The sequence below is a fragment of the Pinus tabuliformis genome, chromosome 3_2, assembly GCF_031772625.1.
Source record: "Pinus tabuliformis cultivar Carrire ecotype Pingquan chromosome 3_2, CPIR1, whole genome shotgun sequence".
Taxonomy (NCBI): domain Eukaryota; kingdom Viridiplantae; phylum Streptophyta; class Pinopsida; order Pinales; family Pinaceae; genus Pinus; species Pinus tabuliformis.
Window position 1 is genome coordinate 189,930,657 of NC_142302.1, and position 16,257 is coordinate 189,946,913.

The 16,257-nt window shown below is 42.4% G+C and overlaps 1 protein-coding gene across 2 annotated transcripts in view; it reads left to right on the top strand.

The window, feature by feature from the left end:
• LOC149180412 (phosphoglycerate/bisphosphoglycerate mutase family protein) overlaps positions 1–16,257 on the top strand; it is a 219,899-nt gene that overhangs the window by 55,946 nt on the left and 147,696 nt on the right. For both annotated transcript variants that reach the window (XM_089416120.1, XM_089416119.1), the window contains exons 3-5: positions 11,992–12,208; positions 12,320–12,441; positions 13,358–13,456. In XM_089416120.1, coding sequence (XP_089272246.1) covers positions 11,992–12,208; positions 12,320–12,441; positions 13,358–13,456 — 438 coding nt within the window. The remainder of the gene's footprint in view (positions 1–11,991; positions 12,209–12,319; positions 12,442–13,357; positions 13,457–16,257) is intronic.

Below are 16,257 nucleotides of genomic sequence, written 5' to 3' on the forward strand. Positions count from 1 at the left end.
ATTGGTCAGTTAATCTAATTGAAGTGTTTCTAAGGCTTTTCTCGTTTTTGGGTTTTGGAGATCTCGTGTTCCTTAGCCTCTTAGACACCATAGCAACTAGAACACTTGTTTGCTACTACCAAATGGCAAAAACTAACAACAGGTATTGTGTCATAGATGACATTATTTACTACAAAGATAGGATCTACTTGGTACTAGAGTCTCAACTTAAAGAAAAGATCATGCAGGTAGTGAACAACTCACCACTGGTAGGGCACCTTGTGTACTTGAAAACTTATTGGCAGATCAGCGAAAGATTCACATGGAAGGGCCTCAAGGCAGATGTATTGAGATTCGTGAGGGAGTGCAACATCTGCCAATAAAATAAAGTAGAGCACACTCATCTGACATGATTACTTCAACCACTTCCCATACCAGAGCAAAAATGGGAAAGCATTTCTATGGATTTCATTACCGGGTTACCTCAGGTGCAAGGGAAGGACTGCATTTATGTGGTGGTTGATTGACTCATGAAGTTTGCACACTTCTTCGCCATACATTTCCAATATTCAGTGTCTCACAGGTGGCATAGTTATTTTTCAAAGAGATATTCAGATTGCACAGATTGCCAAAGACCATTGTCAGTGATAGGGACAATAGGTTCATTGGGGGATTTCAGCAGGAGTTGTTCAGGTTGGTTGGGACAAAGTTGACGTTGAGTACTAGTTATCACTTACAGACTGATGGGCAGACCTTGATAGTCAACAAATGGCTGGAGGGCTATTTGAGAAACTATGCGCCAGGTCAACATAAAACTTGGATAAAGTGGTTGCACTTGCGAGAACATTGTTATAACACCACTTATCATATGTCGATTGGCATCACACCCTTCAGAGTCTTGTATGCGTATGATGCACCAACAACTGTAGATCGGGTGTTTGGAGACTACAGGGCACCTATAGCTAAGGACTAGATTAAGGAGAGCCAAGACATATTGCGACGACTCAAAGATAATTTCAGATGGCCTAGAATCAACAAAAGATATATGCAGATAGACATTGAGTGGAGCGTAGCTTTGAGGTTGGGGACCTAGTATATCTTCGTTTGCAACCCACTGATAATCATCACTAAAAAGGAAGAGGGCAGAGAAATTGAAACCCAAATTATATGGGCCCTACAAGATTGTGAGGCATATAGGAGAGGTGGGCTATGAGCTAGAGTTTCTAAGTGAATGTACGACACACAATGTTTTCCATGTTTCGTACCTCAAGAAGGCTCTGGGGCAACACATTGTCACTTCTACTGATCTTTCACCCTTGGATGAAGAAGGGGAGTTGATTCTGGTCTCTGAACATTTCTAAATCTAACACATCAGAAACCCCTACTGCAATTTCTGGTTTACTATCTCCTACTTGTTCTTTACATTAACAAGTTATTTAATTGCATAAACATCGAAGTAAACACAAATGCAACCTTCACAGATATACATATCATGCAATGAAGTAAATAGAAACAATAACACAAGGGACACCGCTATTTTTGGACAATCGTCCCCTGAAAAACCTAATGCGGGAAAACCAATGCAACATATATGAGGATTTTATTATTAAGTAGATTTTGTGAATACAACTAGGGTGCCAGAATTGGCTCACCCAACAGAGAATGTCCTTGGCAGTAGTACCTCTATCTGGAGACAAATATTCCGGCAAATCAACAACCGGATGATCAACCCCACAGTGACTTTGACTGTTCCTTGTGCTGGACAACGAAAACTGCTCCAAGCACTGCTCTGGAACTGCGTCACCCTTCAGGAACTGTGTCACCCTCTCCGGCTGATTTGCTCTTAGTTTGGCCCACAAAATCTCCCCAACGCTGCCTCTGAAGCCCATCGTCAGACTCTACGGCCCTCTACACTGGATGTGTCAGCCTCTACGGATTCTGTGTCAGCCTCTACGACCTTCTGCGTCCTTTGCGTCAGCTCCTGCTGCCTCTGCGTCAACCCTTCTAGGGCTTGCACTGTCTGTCCTGCACTGCGCTGCCTCTTTTCTATGTATTCTTCAGCCTCAGATGAAAATCCCTTGCTGAACTGCCATTCGCTGCAACTGTTCACTAACTCAATTTCCTTAGCAAACCTCGCCCCAGAAAATCAAATTCTTGATCTCTCTTGGTGTGTCTCCAACTGACCCTCAAGCCTCCTCTTATACTTTTCCTGTTGACGATTCAACGGTCGAGATTAAGTCCCTAATCAACGGCTAAGATTAGAACTGACTTGATCCTCATCACTTGAACTTTCTCACCCATTTATATTAATACACATTAATATTTTTATTTTCCTAAGTTTAGACTTAGGGACCCATTAAAAATATTAATTATTTTAATATCTCTTCATCTGGGGAGAATTTCTCCAAATGATTTCTGGGTCTTGGAGATCTCATGTGCCTTATCCTCTCCACCAAATTTCATGGCTAAAGCACATCCGATGCTACCAAAATTCAACACTCCCTCTTAGCGAGGAATGTGCTCTAGCAATGCTTCACCATAGAAGCATCACACTGATCCTCCGCATCGGTCCTCTGTAATGATTCTTGGCCTGCTGCCCCACATCAACTGCACTGCTGCTTCTTGTAGTGTTGCCCATGACACTGCCATTGCCACTGCTACATCTATACTGCAACTCCCTCTCAACATGCTGCATCATGCTGCCCATAGCACTGCCACTGCTAATTGCTGCACTAAAACTCAGTTACGGAGAAGTAAGTAACTTACTTCACCTAAAAACTGACATCCCGGTCAGTCTGGAAGCCTCGTGATGTTGTAGCTACCTCAGCGGCTATCCTGTGCTCCCTCTGCTGCCATTGCGTTGCTGCAACCTCTTCTGTGCCTCTCGCACTACTGCAACCTCCATTGCGCTACTACAGACTTTTGCACTCTAGCACTGCCTTGCCGCTCCATCACACCTTGCTCCACCCGACAACTGTCATCATGCCACTGTTGTTAAGGGCTCCCGTAGCCGTATGTGATCCAAGAGTTTGGGCACCTCAAGGGTCTTGTCCTCCTTTTGTAGTCCTCTCGACTACAACTCAATGTCTCCCCACCTCTTCTCTAGAGACGCATGAGCACTCATGGCACAATCGTCATTAGTCTCGACATCCTTTGCCACCTTTGCTCGAGTAGCCTTTGAGTCGGAAGCTTCTCCCTTGCCTTTCTTCCTGGGGCACTGAGAGGCATAATGTCTTAGCTCCCTATAGTTGAAGCACTCGACCTTGGAGTATCTTTCTTCTTCCTCTTCTGAACCCCTTACTGTCTCGCAGGTGCTAGAGTTGCATCCTCCTCCTCCTCTTTCTTGATTCGAACTCCCTTACTGCTACTCCCCACCTTGGTCAATCTCTTGATATCTTCCTATCGAAGAGCTGCCCACATTTCCTCCCAACTGGGGAGAGTCGCTCTGCTCAAAATGCTTTGGACAAACGTCTCCCAGTCCTCGGAGACTGCATTCACAGCTGTCCTGACCATGAACTTTGGATCCAATGTAGACCCCACGAAAGTAAGATGGTCGCGAATTGCTTGCAACCTAAGAAGGAACAGGTATATCTCCTCTCTTTTCTGCATCTGATATGACCTCAGCTGATTTTCCAATAACATCTTCCGCTGCACGGAAGAGCCCTGGTATAAGGTGGTCAACGTCTGCCACATCTCCCTTGCTTTGTTCTTCTTAGCAATATGTGGTATGACATGATCCTTGACCTCGTCTAAGATCATGCATTTTGCTTTCACCTCGGCCTCCTCATACTTCTCATTTGCATTAGGGTCAACTGGGACAACTACGATTTTCAAGCCATAGTCCTTGATGTGATGTTTATCCAGGATTGCCAGGATTATGGCCTTCCAGGTAACAAAATTGGAAGCCCCATCCAATTTGTCCTGATCCCTCAATCTGTTTACTGCCATCTCCGCTCCTCTTCTCTGGAGTCCCTCTGAGTCCTGATTTCCCTCTTGGAAATCTTTCGGCCAACTGTCGAATGACTCTTCTCCAATCCTTTTTCGCTGCAACCTGGATCTAGATTTCTTGGCTAGAAATCTATCAAGGTAGTGCTTCCCTCTACCTTAGTTCAATCTCCTTAGACATTGTTCTGCACTCATAGAAACAACGTCCCACCAACTCCACAAATCAAAATCTGCTCAACTCCCTTGGCCCCGACAACTAAAGAAGCTGAGTGCTTCTGGCTCTGTGTAATCACAGTAAGAGTTGGATCAGCTCCTCCTGGCCACTGCGTCAATCCTTCCTGGCTTAGAAAGATGACTTGGCACTGCGTAAGCCTGATCTGCCTCCCTCTACCTCTGCGCTGGCTTGGGCAACTGACGCAGCTACTGTGTGGGCTCCTCCTAGCTACTACGTCTTCCTCTCCCGACTCAGAATGCTGATGCAGGCACTGCGTGAGCCTTTTCGTCACGCTCTATGCACTACGCCATTCCTCCTCTTGCCTCTTCAGCGCTGGAACAATGCTGTCTCTTGAGATAGCTGCTTCTCTGCTGCAAATTCTCAGATTTTCTTGGCTGGTGTCTTCAGTCGCCTCTGATTTGCAAACATGTGAAAATTATTGAGTCTAACACATTAGAAACCCCTACTGCAATTTCTGGTTTACTATCTCCTACTTGTTCTCTACATTAACAAGTTATTTAATTGTATAAACATCGAAGTAAACACAAATGCAGCCTTCACAGATATATAGACCATGCACTGAAGTAAACAATAACAATAACACAAGGGACACTGTTATTTTTGGACAATCATCCGCGGAAAAACCCAATGTGGGAAAACCGGTGCAACAAATATGAGGGTTTTATTGTTAAGTAGATTTTGTGAATACAACTAGGGTGCCAGAATTGGCTCACCCAACAGAGAATGTCCTCGGCATTAGTACTGTTGATGGGGTAGCATCGGATGTAATCTAGCCATGAAATTTGGTGGAGAGGTTGGGGCACATGAAATCTCCAATACCCAGAAAGGGTTTGGGCAGATTCTAAACAGATCAGGAGATATTAGAATAATTAATATTTTTAATGGAGTCCCTAAGTCTAAACTTAAGGAAAATAAAATATTAATGTGTATTCATATGAATCTGTGTTAGAGTGGTCCAAAAGACATGGATCAAGCCAGATCTAATCTTAGCCGTTGATTAGGGACTTAATCTCGGCCTTTGAGATGTCAACAGGAAAAGTATAAGACGAAGCTTGAGGGTCACTTGGAGATCACACCAGATGATCAGTGATTCTATTCTCTAGAGCGGGGTTCGCTAAGAGAGATAGAATGAATGATCGAGAGAGTAGTTGAAGGGCATTGAGTACAGAGAAACAAAGAAGGCAGAGATTGTGTCGGGAGAGCAATGCAGCAGCCAAGAAGGGTGACGCAGAGCCAGCAAGGGCTCACACAGGGCCACGCAGAGGCAACCAAGTGCTGCGCAAAGCACCAGAGGGGCCAGCGCAGCTGACGCAGAGGCTCCCAGTGCTGACGTAGGGTCTCCTGGGGCTGACACAGGCCTAGAAAGGCTGACGCAGGGCCAACGTGAGACAAAGAGGGGCTGACGCAGTCCAGTTTGGGCAGAGGCCGGGGTTGCAAAGCAGTTTTGTGCTGAGGCGCTGCCGGAAGGATTTTCCGGGGTTTCAGCCAAGAGATTTCTGTCAAATTGTGAGGTATAGATGCTAAGGAAATTCTCTGTTGGGTAGGCCAGTTTCGGCACCCAGATTGTACTCTGATATTGCTTAATAAGAAAACCCTCAGATAGCTGCACCGGTTTTCCTGCATTGGTTTTTACGGGGACATTGGTCCAAAAATAATGGTGTCATGTGGTGTGTTTGTTCTTGTCTCTTTTTAGTTGCTGATCTGTAATATGTTGAGAATGTACTGGTGTTTATTTTCAGTATTTACTTTGTAAATAACTTTAAGAAAAAATAACTAGTAGGTAGGAATAAATCAGAAAAAGTGCATGAAGGGTTTCTAAACTAAGTAAACTTTGAAACTTCAACATGGTACCAGAGCGCGTTTGCAGATCATAGGAGGACTAAAAGACATCAGCCGAGCGGAGCAATAGTAGCAGAAAACAGTTGTCCTGAGGTGATAAAAGTTGTTTCTAACAGTGCAGAAACCAAGAAGTGTGATGCTGAACCAGCCAGAGCCACGCAGAAGAAGCCGAGAGTTGCGCAGAGCCTGAGAGAGGCAGCGTTGCTGACATAGAGGGCTAGAGGACTGACGCAAGGCATCCTAGGGCTGACGCAGTGCCAACGTGACGCAGAGAGGGGCTAACGCAGTGTATAGAGAGGCAGTTGCTGGAGTCTAGAAGGCTGAAGAAATATTGCAGAGTGGAGCTGGTGAGTTACTGTAGTCAGAACAATACCTGATAGAGCAGGGCTAGAGGAGTTGTTACCGAGGAACCTGGATCAACAGTGTAGTTACACAAGACGATCAGAGTAGGGGGTATCTCGACAAGAGGCAGAAGGAATTCCAGGAGGAAATTCAGGATTGAGAGGGAGTCCAAAAGAGAACTTCTAGACGGGAAGTATAGACTTCAAGGAGTCGAACAAAGAACTTCTAGGAGGAAAGAAAAGGAGCGTCATGGCACTACACGGGGTAAGAGACCAGGATAGACTAGATGGGGCATCGAACTTCGCAGTCTGGAAGGCCAAAATCTTATCAGTGCTTGACATGGATCGTGTCAAGAACTTCGCTTTGAAGGTTATAGCTATCCCAGTCGACCCCAATGATAACGACAAGTACGAATAGGCGATGGCGAGGGCCAATTGCATTATCCTTGACGGGGTTAGGCTCATGTGGTACCACATATAGCCGAGAAGGAAACGACAGTTGAAATGTGGGAGGCTCTCAAGAAGCTGTATCGACATACTTCTGTGCAGAGAAGAATGCTGCTCGAGAACCAGATGAGGTCATATCAGATGAAGAAGGGTCAATCGATGGACACCTTCCTCGGAGAACTGAATGAGATCCGAGACCGATTGACTGTTATGGGAGCGACACCGGATCAGGAGCTTATGGTGAGGACAACACTAATGTTGTCTCAGAAGATTGGGAAGTGTTTGTCCAGAGTATCTTGGGCAGAGGGACTCTCTTACCTTGGGACGCGATGTGGGCAGCTCTTCGCCAGGAAGAGATCAGACGACAGTCGAAGACAGGTAGCAGCAGCAAAGGGTGAGGACTGCCCTGAATGCTGTCTCAGAAGATTGGGAAGTGTTTGTCCAGAGTATCCTGGGCAGAGGGACTCTCCTACATTGGGACGTGATGTGGGCAGCTCTTCGCCAGGAAGAGATCAGACGACAGTCGAAGACAGGGAGCAGTAGCAAAGGGATCAAGGTCAAGGAGGAGGAGGAGGATGTGGCCCTAGCATCTGAGGGAAAGCAGGGGAAGCGGAAGAAGAAAGATCTCTCCAAGATCAAGTGATTCCACTGTGGGTTGATGGGTCATTATGCGACCTAGTGCCCAAGGAAGAAGAAGGGAGGGTCTTCTGAGACTAAGGCAACGCCAACAAGGGCAGAGAAGGAAGTTTTGAAAGACAATGACTGTGCCATGAGTGCACACGCACCACTTGAGCGGAAGTGGGGAGATATCGAGTTGTAGTCAGGCGGACTACAGGCAATGAGGGGCAGGATCCATGAGGTATCCAACCTCTTGGATTAGACCTTGCTATGGGAGCCCTGATGAAGAATAGCAAGACTGGTTGAGTGTGTAGAGACGAATGCGGATGGAGCGACGGAGAGAGCTACAATGTAGAATTCCCGAGATAGTGTAGAGCTAGCAGCTGCAACAGTGCGAGAGGCACAGGAGTGTTGCACCAGTGCAAGACGACACAGAGAGGTGTGCAATGGTGCGAGATGTAGGAGAGTTGTTGCAGCAGCACAGAGGTCAGAGAGGGAGCACTTGTTAGCGGCAAAGGGAGCTTCAACATCAGAGGGTGCTTCTAGCCCAACAGGGAGGTTAGTTGGGAGATCAATTACTTACTTCTCAGTAATTGAGTTGCAGTGCAACAGTGGGCAGCATGATGCAGTATAATGCAGCATGATGAGAGGAGGTGCAGTGCGGATGCAGTGCTGGGAGAAAGGACCAACAACAACACGGATGCAAAGGGAGATGTTGTACAGATGCAACAGTGGCAGTGGCAGAACCATGGGCAGCAGTGCAGAGGATGTTGGGCAGGAAGGCCTAGCATCAACACAGGTACCGATGCCGGATGATCAGAGTAATACTCGGTTAGGAGTATTGCTAGAGCATAGTCCTCGCTAAGAGGGAGTGTTGCTTTGGGGTAGCATCAGATGTTCTCTAGCCACGAAATTTGGTGGAGAGGTTGGGGCACATGAGATCTCCAATACCCAGAAAGGGTCTGGGCAAGTTGTAAACAGATCAAGACATATTAAAATAATTAATATTTTTAATGGAGTCCCTAAGTCTAAACTTAGGGAAAAGAAAATATTAATGTGTATTAATATGAATCTGTGTTAGAGTGGTCCAAAAGACATGGATCAAGCCAGATCTAATCTTAGCCGTTGATTAGGGACTTAATCTCCGTCGTTAAGATGTCAACAGGAAAAGTATAAGAGGAGGCTTGAGGGTCACTTGGAGATCACACCAGATGATCAATCATTCTATTCTCTAGTGCGGGGTTTGCTAAGAGAGATAGAATCAGTGATCGGGAGAGCAGTTGAGGGGCATTGAGTATAGAGAAACAAAGAAGGCAAAGACTGTGCCGGGAGAGCAGTGCAACAACCAAGGAGGGTGACGCAGAGCCAACAAGGGCTCACACAGGGCCACGCAAAGGCAGCCAAGTGTTGCGCAGAGCACCAGAGGGGCCAGCGCAGCTGACGTAGAGGCTCCCAGAGCTGATGCAGGGCCTCCTGGGGTTGACGTAGGGCTAGCGTGAGACAGAGAGGGGCTGACGCAGTCCAGTTTGGGCAGAGGCTAGGGTTGCAGAGCAGTTTTGTGCTGAGGAGTTGCTGGAAGTATTTTCCCAGGTTTCAGCGAGGAGATTTCCCTCAAATTGTGAGGTATAGATGCTAAGGAAATTCTCTGTTGGGTAGGCCAGTTTCAGTACCCAGATTGTACTCTGATATTGCTTAATAAGAAAACCCTCAGATAGTTGCACCGGTTTTCCCGCATTGGGTTTTTCCGGGGACATTGGTCCAAAAATAATGGTGTCATGTGGTGTGTTTGTTCTTGTCTCTTTTAAGTTGCTAATTTGTAATATGTTGAGAATGCACTGGCGTTTATTTTCGGTATTTACTTTGTACATAACTTGTTAAAGAAAAAATAACAAGTAGGTAGGAATAAATTAGAAAAAGTGCATGAAGGGTTTCTAAACTAAGTAAACTTAGAAACTTTAACAAGTACCTCTATCCGCAGAGAGATATTCCGGCAAATCAACAACCGGATGATCAACCTCAGAGTGACTCTGATTGTTCCTTGTGCTGGACAACGAAAACTGCTCCAACAACTGCGCCACCCTTCAAGCACTGCATCACCCTTCAAGAACTGCGTCACCCTCTCCCGACTGATCTGCTCTTAGTCTGCCCCACAAAATCTCCCCAACGCTGCCTCTGAAGCCCAGTGTCAGCCTCTACAACGCATTGCACTGCCTGCGTTAGCCTCTACGAGTTCTACGTCAGCCTCTACGGCCTTTTGCATCCTCTACGTCAGCTCTTGCTGTCTCTCCTGCACTGCATTGCCTCTCTGCTATGTATTCTTCAACCTTGGATGAAAATCCCTTGCTGAACTGCCCCTCGCTGCAATTGATCACTAACTTGATTTCCTTAGCAAACCTCGACCCCAAAATTCGAATTCTTGATTTCTCTTGGTGTGTTTCCAACTGACCCTCAAGCCTCCTCTTATACTTTTCCTATTGACGATTCAACGACTGATATTAAGTCCCTAATCAACAACTAAGATTAGAACTGGCTTGATCCTCGTCACTTAAAACTTTCTCACCCATTTTATATTAATACACATTAATATTTTTATTTTCCTAAGTTTAGACTTAGGGACCCATTATAAATATTAATTATTTTAATATCTCTTCATCTGGGTGGAATTTCTCCAAACGGTTTTTGGGTCTTGGAGATCTCATGTGCCTTAGCCTCTCCACTGAATTTCATGGCTAGAGCACATCCGATGCTACCAAAAATCAACATGGTCCAGGAGGAAATTTTGGAGGTAATGGAGCAGAAGCTAAGACACAGGACCATTAACGAATACTTGGTCAAATGGAAGGATTTTCCTGTCGAAGACCACCACTTAGGAAGGAGAACAGGTGCTCCAACATCCCATATTGAAGTTGTTTGAGGACAAACAATCTTGGGTGGGGAGGACTGTAATATCCCCATCTGCTTAGGAGACATAAGGGGATGCTTAGGAGACATAAGGGGATGACTACGCTAGCCTAATTAAGTTTCCATAGGCTAGGACGAGAAAATTAATTAAGGGAACACAATTTGTATAGGAGAAAACCTTATAAAAGTTAAAGGGGGAAAGGGACCATGGGTCCTAGAGTAACAAAAAACCACTTTTAAAGTATAAAGTGAGAAAATCCACTAAAGTGACTTTATTAAAATAAAAGGTAAAAATGTGACAGAAGGGTCAAGTCAGTTATAAAAAGGGGAAAATGAGAGTCTCTCATCATTCAGCATTTGTTCACTTCTCATCATCTGCATTTGTTCACTCCTGAGAAAGAGACTAGGGCTTTTGGAAACCCTCATTCTAGTTGTTGGTTTCGGTGTTGAAACCATACACCGTTGCTATTATTGTAGTGGAAGCACTTAGATTTCGACATTAGGCTTCATTGTTGACGAAAATAAAGACATTGGCAGAGAGGTATCAACTTTAAAGGTGTTATCAGTGGATTTTATCTTCTGATTTTGGTATTTCATATTTTATCTATACAAGTTGAATTTTGAACCATATTGGGAATAGGGCTTACATCCTTCAAGGGGTCGAGTTTATCCTTCATATCAGGCCGTGGGTATCATTTAAAAGACAATTTTTTCCTTGTTTGCTGGTCGAGTTGGTTGGAGCTGAATATTGAAAGGGGCTGAGTCCTGTACCTTCAAGGGGCTGAGTTTTGCATCTTTTATGTGCTGGCTGAATTCATCTAAGTATGCCATATATTGAGGGCCAAGCCACTATTATTTCAGAGGCCGAGTTGTGCCATAAAAGGGGCCGAGTTCCTCTCTTTTTTACCTATTTGAGCTGCCAAAGAGACCTGTGCTTACTTGCTGAGGACGTGGTGGAAGAGCTGAGGGTATTCACTGTGGGACAAGTTTCCAAGTATAGTTGTTGTGTGGTCACTTACAGCGTCACTGCTATATATATATCTGCTGCTATACTTGCTCTATTTCTTCGAAGCTTGCTGTGGCTCACTTATCAGTGGTATGTACCTTCTTTAAAATTAATGCGAGCTATTTGTTGATGATTTGGAGGCAATTTCTTGGTGCATTTTGGTACTGTATGTCTTATTTGAAATAAAATAAAAGGAAATACACCTACAGCCATGTACACACAAACTGTTTGACAAAACTCTTCAGTGACAAACTCAACGAAATTCAGAAAAATATGTGGGAAATTTGAGATATTCAAAGGGGTATCTTACATTTGATACCACTTGTTGGTATTTAGAGTCTAAATAAAAATATAATTGCAGAGAAATAATGATACAAAATAACAAATGAAGCACTCACATAACACAAAAATTGTGATAAAACCCTGAGAGCGTGTCAAGAAGATATCCAAGGGGCAAGCCATGGTATTTTATTGTTCAAGAAGAATATTACAATAAGGTTTACAACCAAATTCAATCTCTAGGGCTTCATAGATATATCTAAGCTGGCACCGTTACCTTCATTACTTGAACTGGCACACATTATACAAATTTCCAAATATTTATTTGTAGTAAATTTTGGTTTTTACAATTTTCTAACATTGCTGATGACATAATCTTCTATGTCTTGCATTTTTGCCAGGGGTTATTAAAGCATGAGGGAAAAGAAAGGTTTGGTGAGGCATACAGGCAATGGCAGAAGGACGCTGCTAACTTTACTATTGATGGGCATTACCCTGTACGAGAACTGTGGGCACGGGCTAAAAACTGCTGGACAAAAATTCTAAGTCATAATGGCCGGTCAATACTTGTAGTCGCTCACAATGCTGTGAATCAAGCTTTAGTTGCTACTGCTATAGGTAATTTGTGCTTTTGTATGGTATACAGATTATTATTTTATGTCCTCTTTGTTTTGGGCACAGAAAGCTATGGAAGAGATGTCTTAGTTTTAACATTATAATATTGGTCAGGTCTGGGTCCAGAATATTTCAGAAGACTTCTGCAGAGCAATTGCGGTATCACTGTGCTAGATTTTACAACTTGTAGTAGTTTTAATTGTCCCCCATATATCTGCCTTAACCGGCTGAATCAGGTAATTAAGCTGAGGATCATTTTTTCTATGTTGATTTGTGTATTTGGGATTAAAGTTAGAGTTGATTAATAATAAAATAATAAGCCAATCAGGTCATATTAAACCGAGAAAGGGGATAGTTGTATGTTAGTCCAGTGGTGTTGCATTTCTTGCCTTTATTAACCAATAATGCTTTTACATGTACAGCCCAAGACCCCAACCTTATGTTGTCAGAGTTCACATGCGCTTATGTACAAAAGAACTTAAGCCTATCAAATGTTTGTCATGTGCTTATGCATACAGGGTCCAGAGTGCCTATGCGCTCATTCACAAAAGAACTCAATTCTTTCAAGTGCTTGTTACATCTCATCTTTTATTGTATTGTATCTGAAAGATTGTGTTGGTCAAGCCTTTGAATTTGGTTGAACATCTGTTATGGGTTCGTAAAGGTTGAGAGGAAAACAGTAAAATAAGTATTAGAAAGAAAGTGTTTTCTTTTTGTGTTTTGTCTGGTCACCAAATTTGATAGATATCCACATCTTCTCCTTGCGGATCTTTGAGAACTTCAATGAACTTCATTATAGGCCCTTTGAATAAAACCCTTTTCTTCTTTTGTGGAGTTGCGGTAAACGATTCATCTCTTTTGCCTTCAAATCTCTATTCTAGTAATTTTAGAAGTTGAACTTTCAATTTTATGGTTGAAACTATGTACAGTATTTGTTCCCAAAACTTGAGAATTGAGCGAAAATTCTCTAAAAAAGAGGGTCTCTCTCAAATTGTGCCTCCATTTTTATTGCGTTCTTGCGTTTTAAGGAAGATTTTAAATGTTCTGATCACAGATACATTGCTATTTTAAATAACTACGGACTGCCAACTTCACATAAGGGTGGGATAATGTGACCAAGGTAATGATGCAGCCAAAGTGATGGCATTGCAGATACCGAATTCACCAGTTACTCCTGGTCATTCAGGAGGTCGGAAAGCCAAAGATCGAGTCGTGCTTGTGTGCCATGGTACCACCGCAAGCATTGCTGAGGTACGATAAATACAATGAGTCACAGAAATAATTCTTGAGATTTTACTTTCCTTTGATCCATCGATTTATCTTGAAGCAAATGAGGTAGCTTGGCCACATTATAGCAGTTAGTTCATTGAGAGTTATTTTTAATTTTTGCAATAGTTGCATGCGTCAATATGCTACCATGAGATTTAAAAATAAAGGTTTTGTTTATGTGTTGTGAAAGAGACTGCTCTATTTTCGGTAAATCTTGCTTCTTCTCTTTGTTTCAGTCCTTGACTTTTGAGTGATGGTTCTGAGCATTGTTGGACAGAAAGCTTACCATAATGAATATTTTAGAGTTATTAGAATGGGCTGTATGTAAGAAATTATCTTTCTTATTTAGATCAAAATTTTCTTTATCGGATGATTTGAATTTCCCTGAAAAGCTTAAAATTTAGTCTGTAATGAAAAAGTTGCATGGTCTACTCTGCCAGCTTCCACACAACTATCTGGTATAATTTCGAGAAGGTAGGTCTATTTGTAAATGCAGCAGCTTATATGGTGTTTCTTCTTCTGGATTGTGAATGTTTTCTATAATGAAAAATCGATTGTGGTCTGTTCTGCCAGCCACCACAAAAGTATCTGGTATAATTTCAAGTAGGTAGGTCTATTTGTAAATGCAGCGACTTATATGAATGGCTTCTTTTCTCGATTGTGATTATTTTTTATTGAAAAAGCTAAATAGTGAAATATCTATTTGATAGATATAATAAATGGAATTATCATTATATAATTATAACCAGCATAAATAGGTATAGGTGTAAATAAATAGGTACAGGTGTAAATAAGTTTGTGTAAGATTTAATTTTATCAAATCAAGTGAGATTTTTAGTGCAATAAAATCCAGATACCGTTATTTATGATAATAATTGACAGGCATGAATGAAATGATATTTTAAGGTCCATGAGAATAAAAATAGTTTATGAGACCATTAGTTCCCTGTTTTTCGCTTTTTGCAATTCAATCCTTTTCTGATTCAAATTGATGATGAGCTGGCCCAACCTTCCAACAATCTCCTCGCTAAAAAGACAATGCCAAGAAACTGATGCTAACATGTTCTCATAACTTTCTCTAATGTCTTTGAATGCATCACATTCCAAAATGAAATGATTTTCCGATTCCACGGCTCCAGACGTGCAAAATGTACACATCTATTCTTCCCAAGCTTCTTTAGGCCTTTTCCACTATCCTGTTTCACACTGAAGTTGATGTGAGTTGGTCCTTAATTGAGCAATAAGAACCTTTGCCCTCCACGAAATGCTAGCTCCAATTAACTCTTTTTGTTGTAGATCACACGTAGGGTTGAATTCCTCAATGTAATATTTCTTCTTTCTACTCAACTCTTTTCCCCATACCTTTTTATGAAAGTTCTCCATAAAAAAATCCTTTAGCTCCTTGCTATTTGTGGGACAGGGATTGAGGTAGATATTCCATTTTTGCATCCATGTGTAGTTTTGTTTCAGCCATGTTTTCTTTCTTTCACTGACACCTTCATTGAAGATAACATTAGGCGATCTACCTACTCTCATTTGCTCAATTCTTTTTAGATATCTTATGAGCCGCACCATAGCAATTGCTTCAATGGGAGTTGCTCCTGTTTCACTCAACATTATCTCATAAGGTACTGAACTTTTTATTTTGAACTTGCTCATGATCAAGCATTTTTGGATTTTCTCAATTTGTTTTCATTTTGAGACTGGAGTGCTGCTAGCTCACAATTCACACCCATATAACATCACTGGACAAACTAGGAGTCTAAAAGACACTTTAATCGTTTTCCAATCCCATAACTCTGCCTCTCTACATCTGTTTTGAAGAACATATAATGTTTTTCACCCTCCTAAAATTCTCTTCTTTCTGCAGCCCTCCCAATTGAGTTTGTTGTTGAAATCAATCCCAAGGTACTTGTACTCGTTTATTTTTTCAAGAATGTTGTCTTCAAAGAAGAAAGTATGCTGGCTTTGCTTCCTTTTATTAGAGAAAATCATTATTTTGGTCTTGCTAGTATTGACTTGCATCCCCATTGCTCTACAAAAATGCTCAAGGGAATATAAGTGCATTTGCAATCCATGGGCCGATTTAGAAATCAATACAATATCATCAGCATATAAAAGAAGCTTTATCACAAACTCCTCCAACCGAACACCATCTCCACCTTGCAGATTTAGCCACTCTTCCAATTTATCAATATATAGACCAAAAAGAGTAGGGGATAGAGGGCAACCTTGCTTGACTCCAATGTCACTTCTAAAGCTTTCTGAAATACCTGCTGAGGTTCTAATTTTGACTTTCACTTCTTCATAAAGTCCGTGGACAACGACTCTATAATGCACATGAATTTCAAGTTCTTCCATTCTATGCCACAACTTATCCCTAGGGACTGTGTCAAATGCTTTTTTGAAGTCAACAAAGCAACAAAATAATTTTTCTTTGTCCTCCCAAACCTTTTTAACAATGTGTCTCAATGTGATACCATGATCCATTGTAGAATGTTTCGGCGTAAAACCCACTTGTCCTCTTGCCCTCTTTTCTTTTACTTTTGCCCACTTACTAATTGTCTTCTACCATGCTGTCGAAAAGCTTTGCAAACAAAGGATTGATCATAATTGTTCTATAGTTGGATGGATTATTAGTGTCTCCACTTTTAAAAAGGGGTATTGTTAGGCTAGTTGTCCAGTCTCTTGGGAATCCTTGCTGAATGATGTTGTTGAATATTTCCATGATGTGCGGTGCAAGAGCATTCATTCCCCATTTTAGATACTCTGCTTGAAGTTCA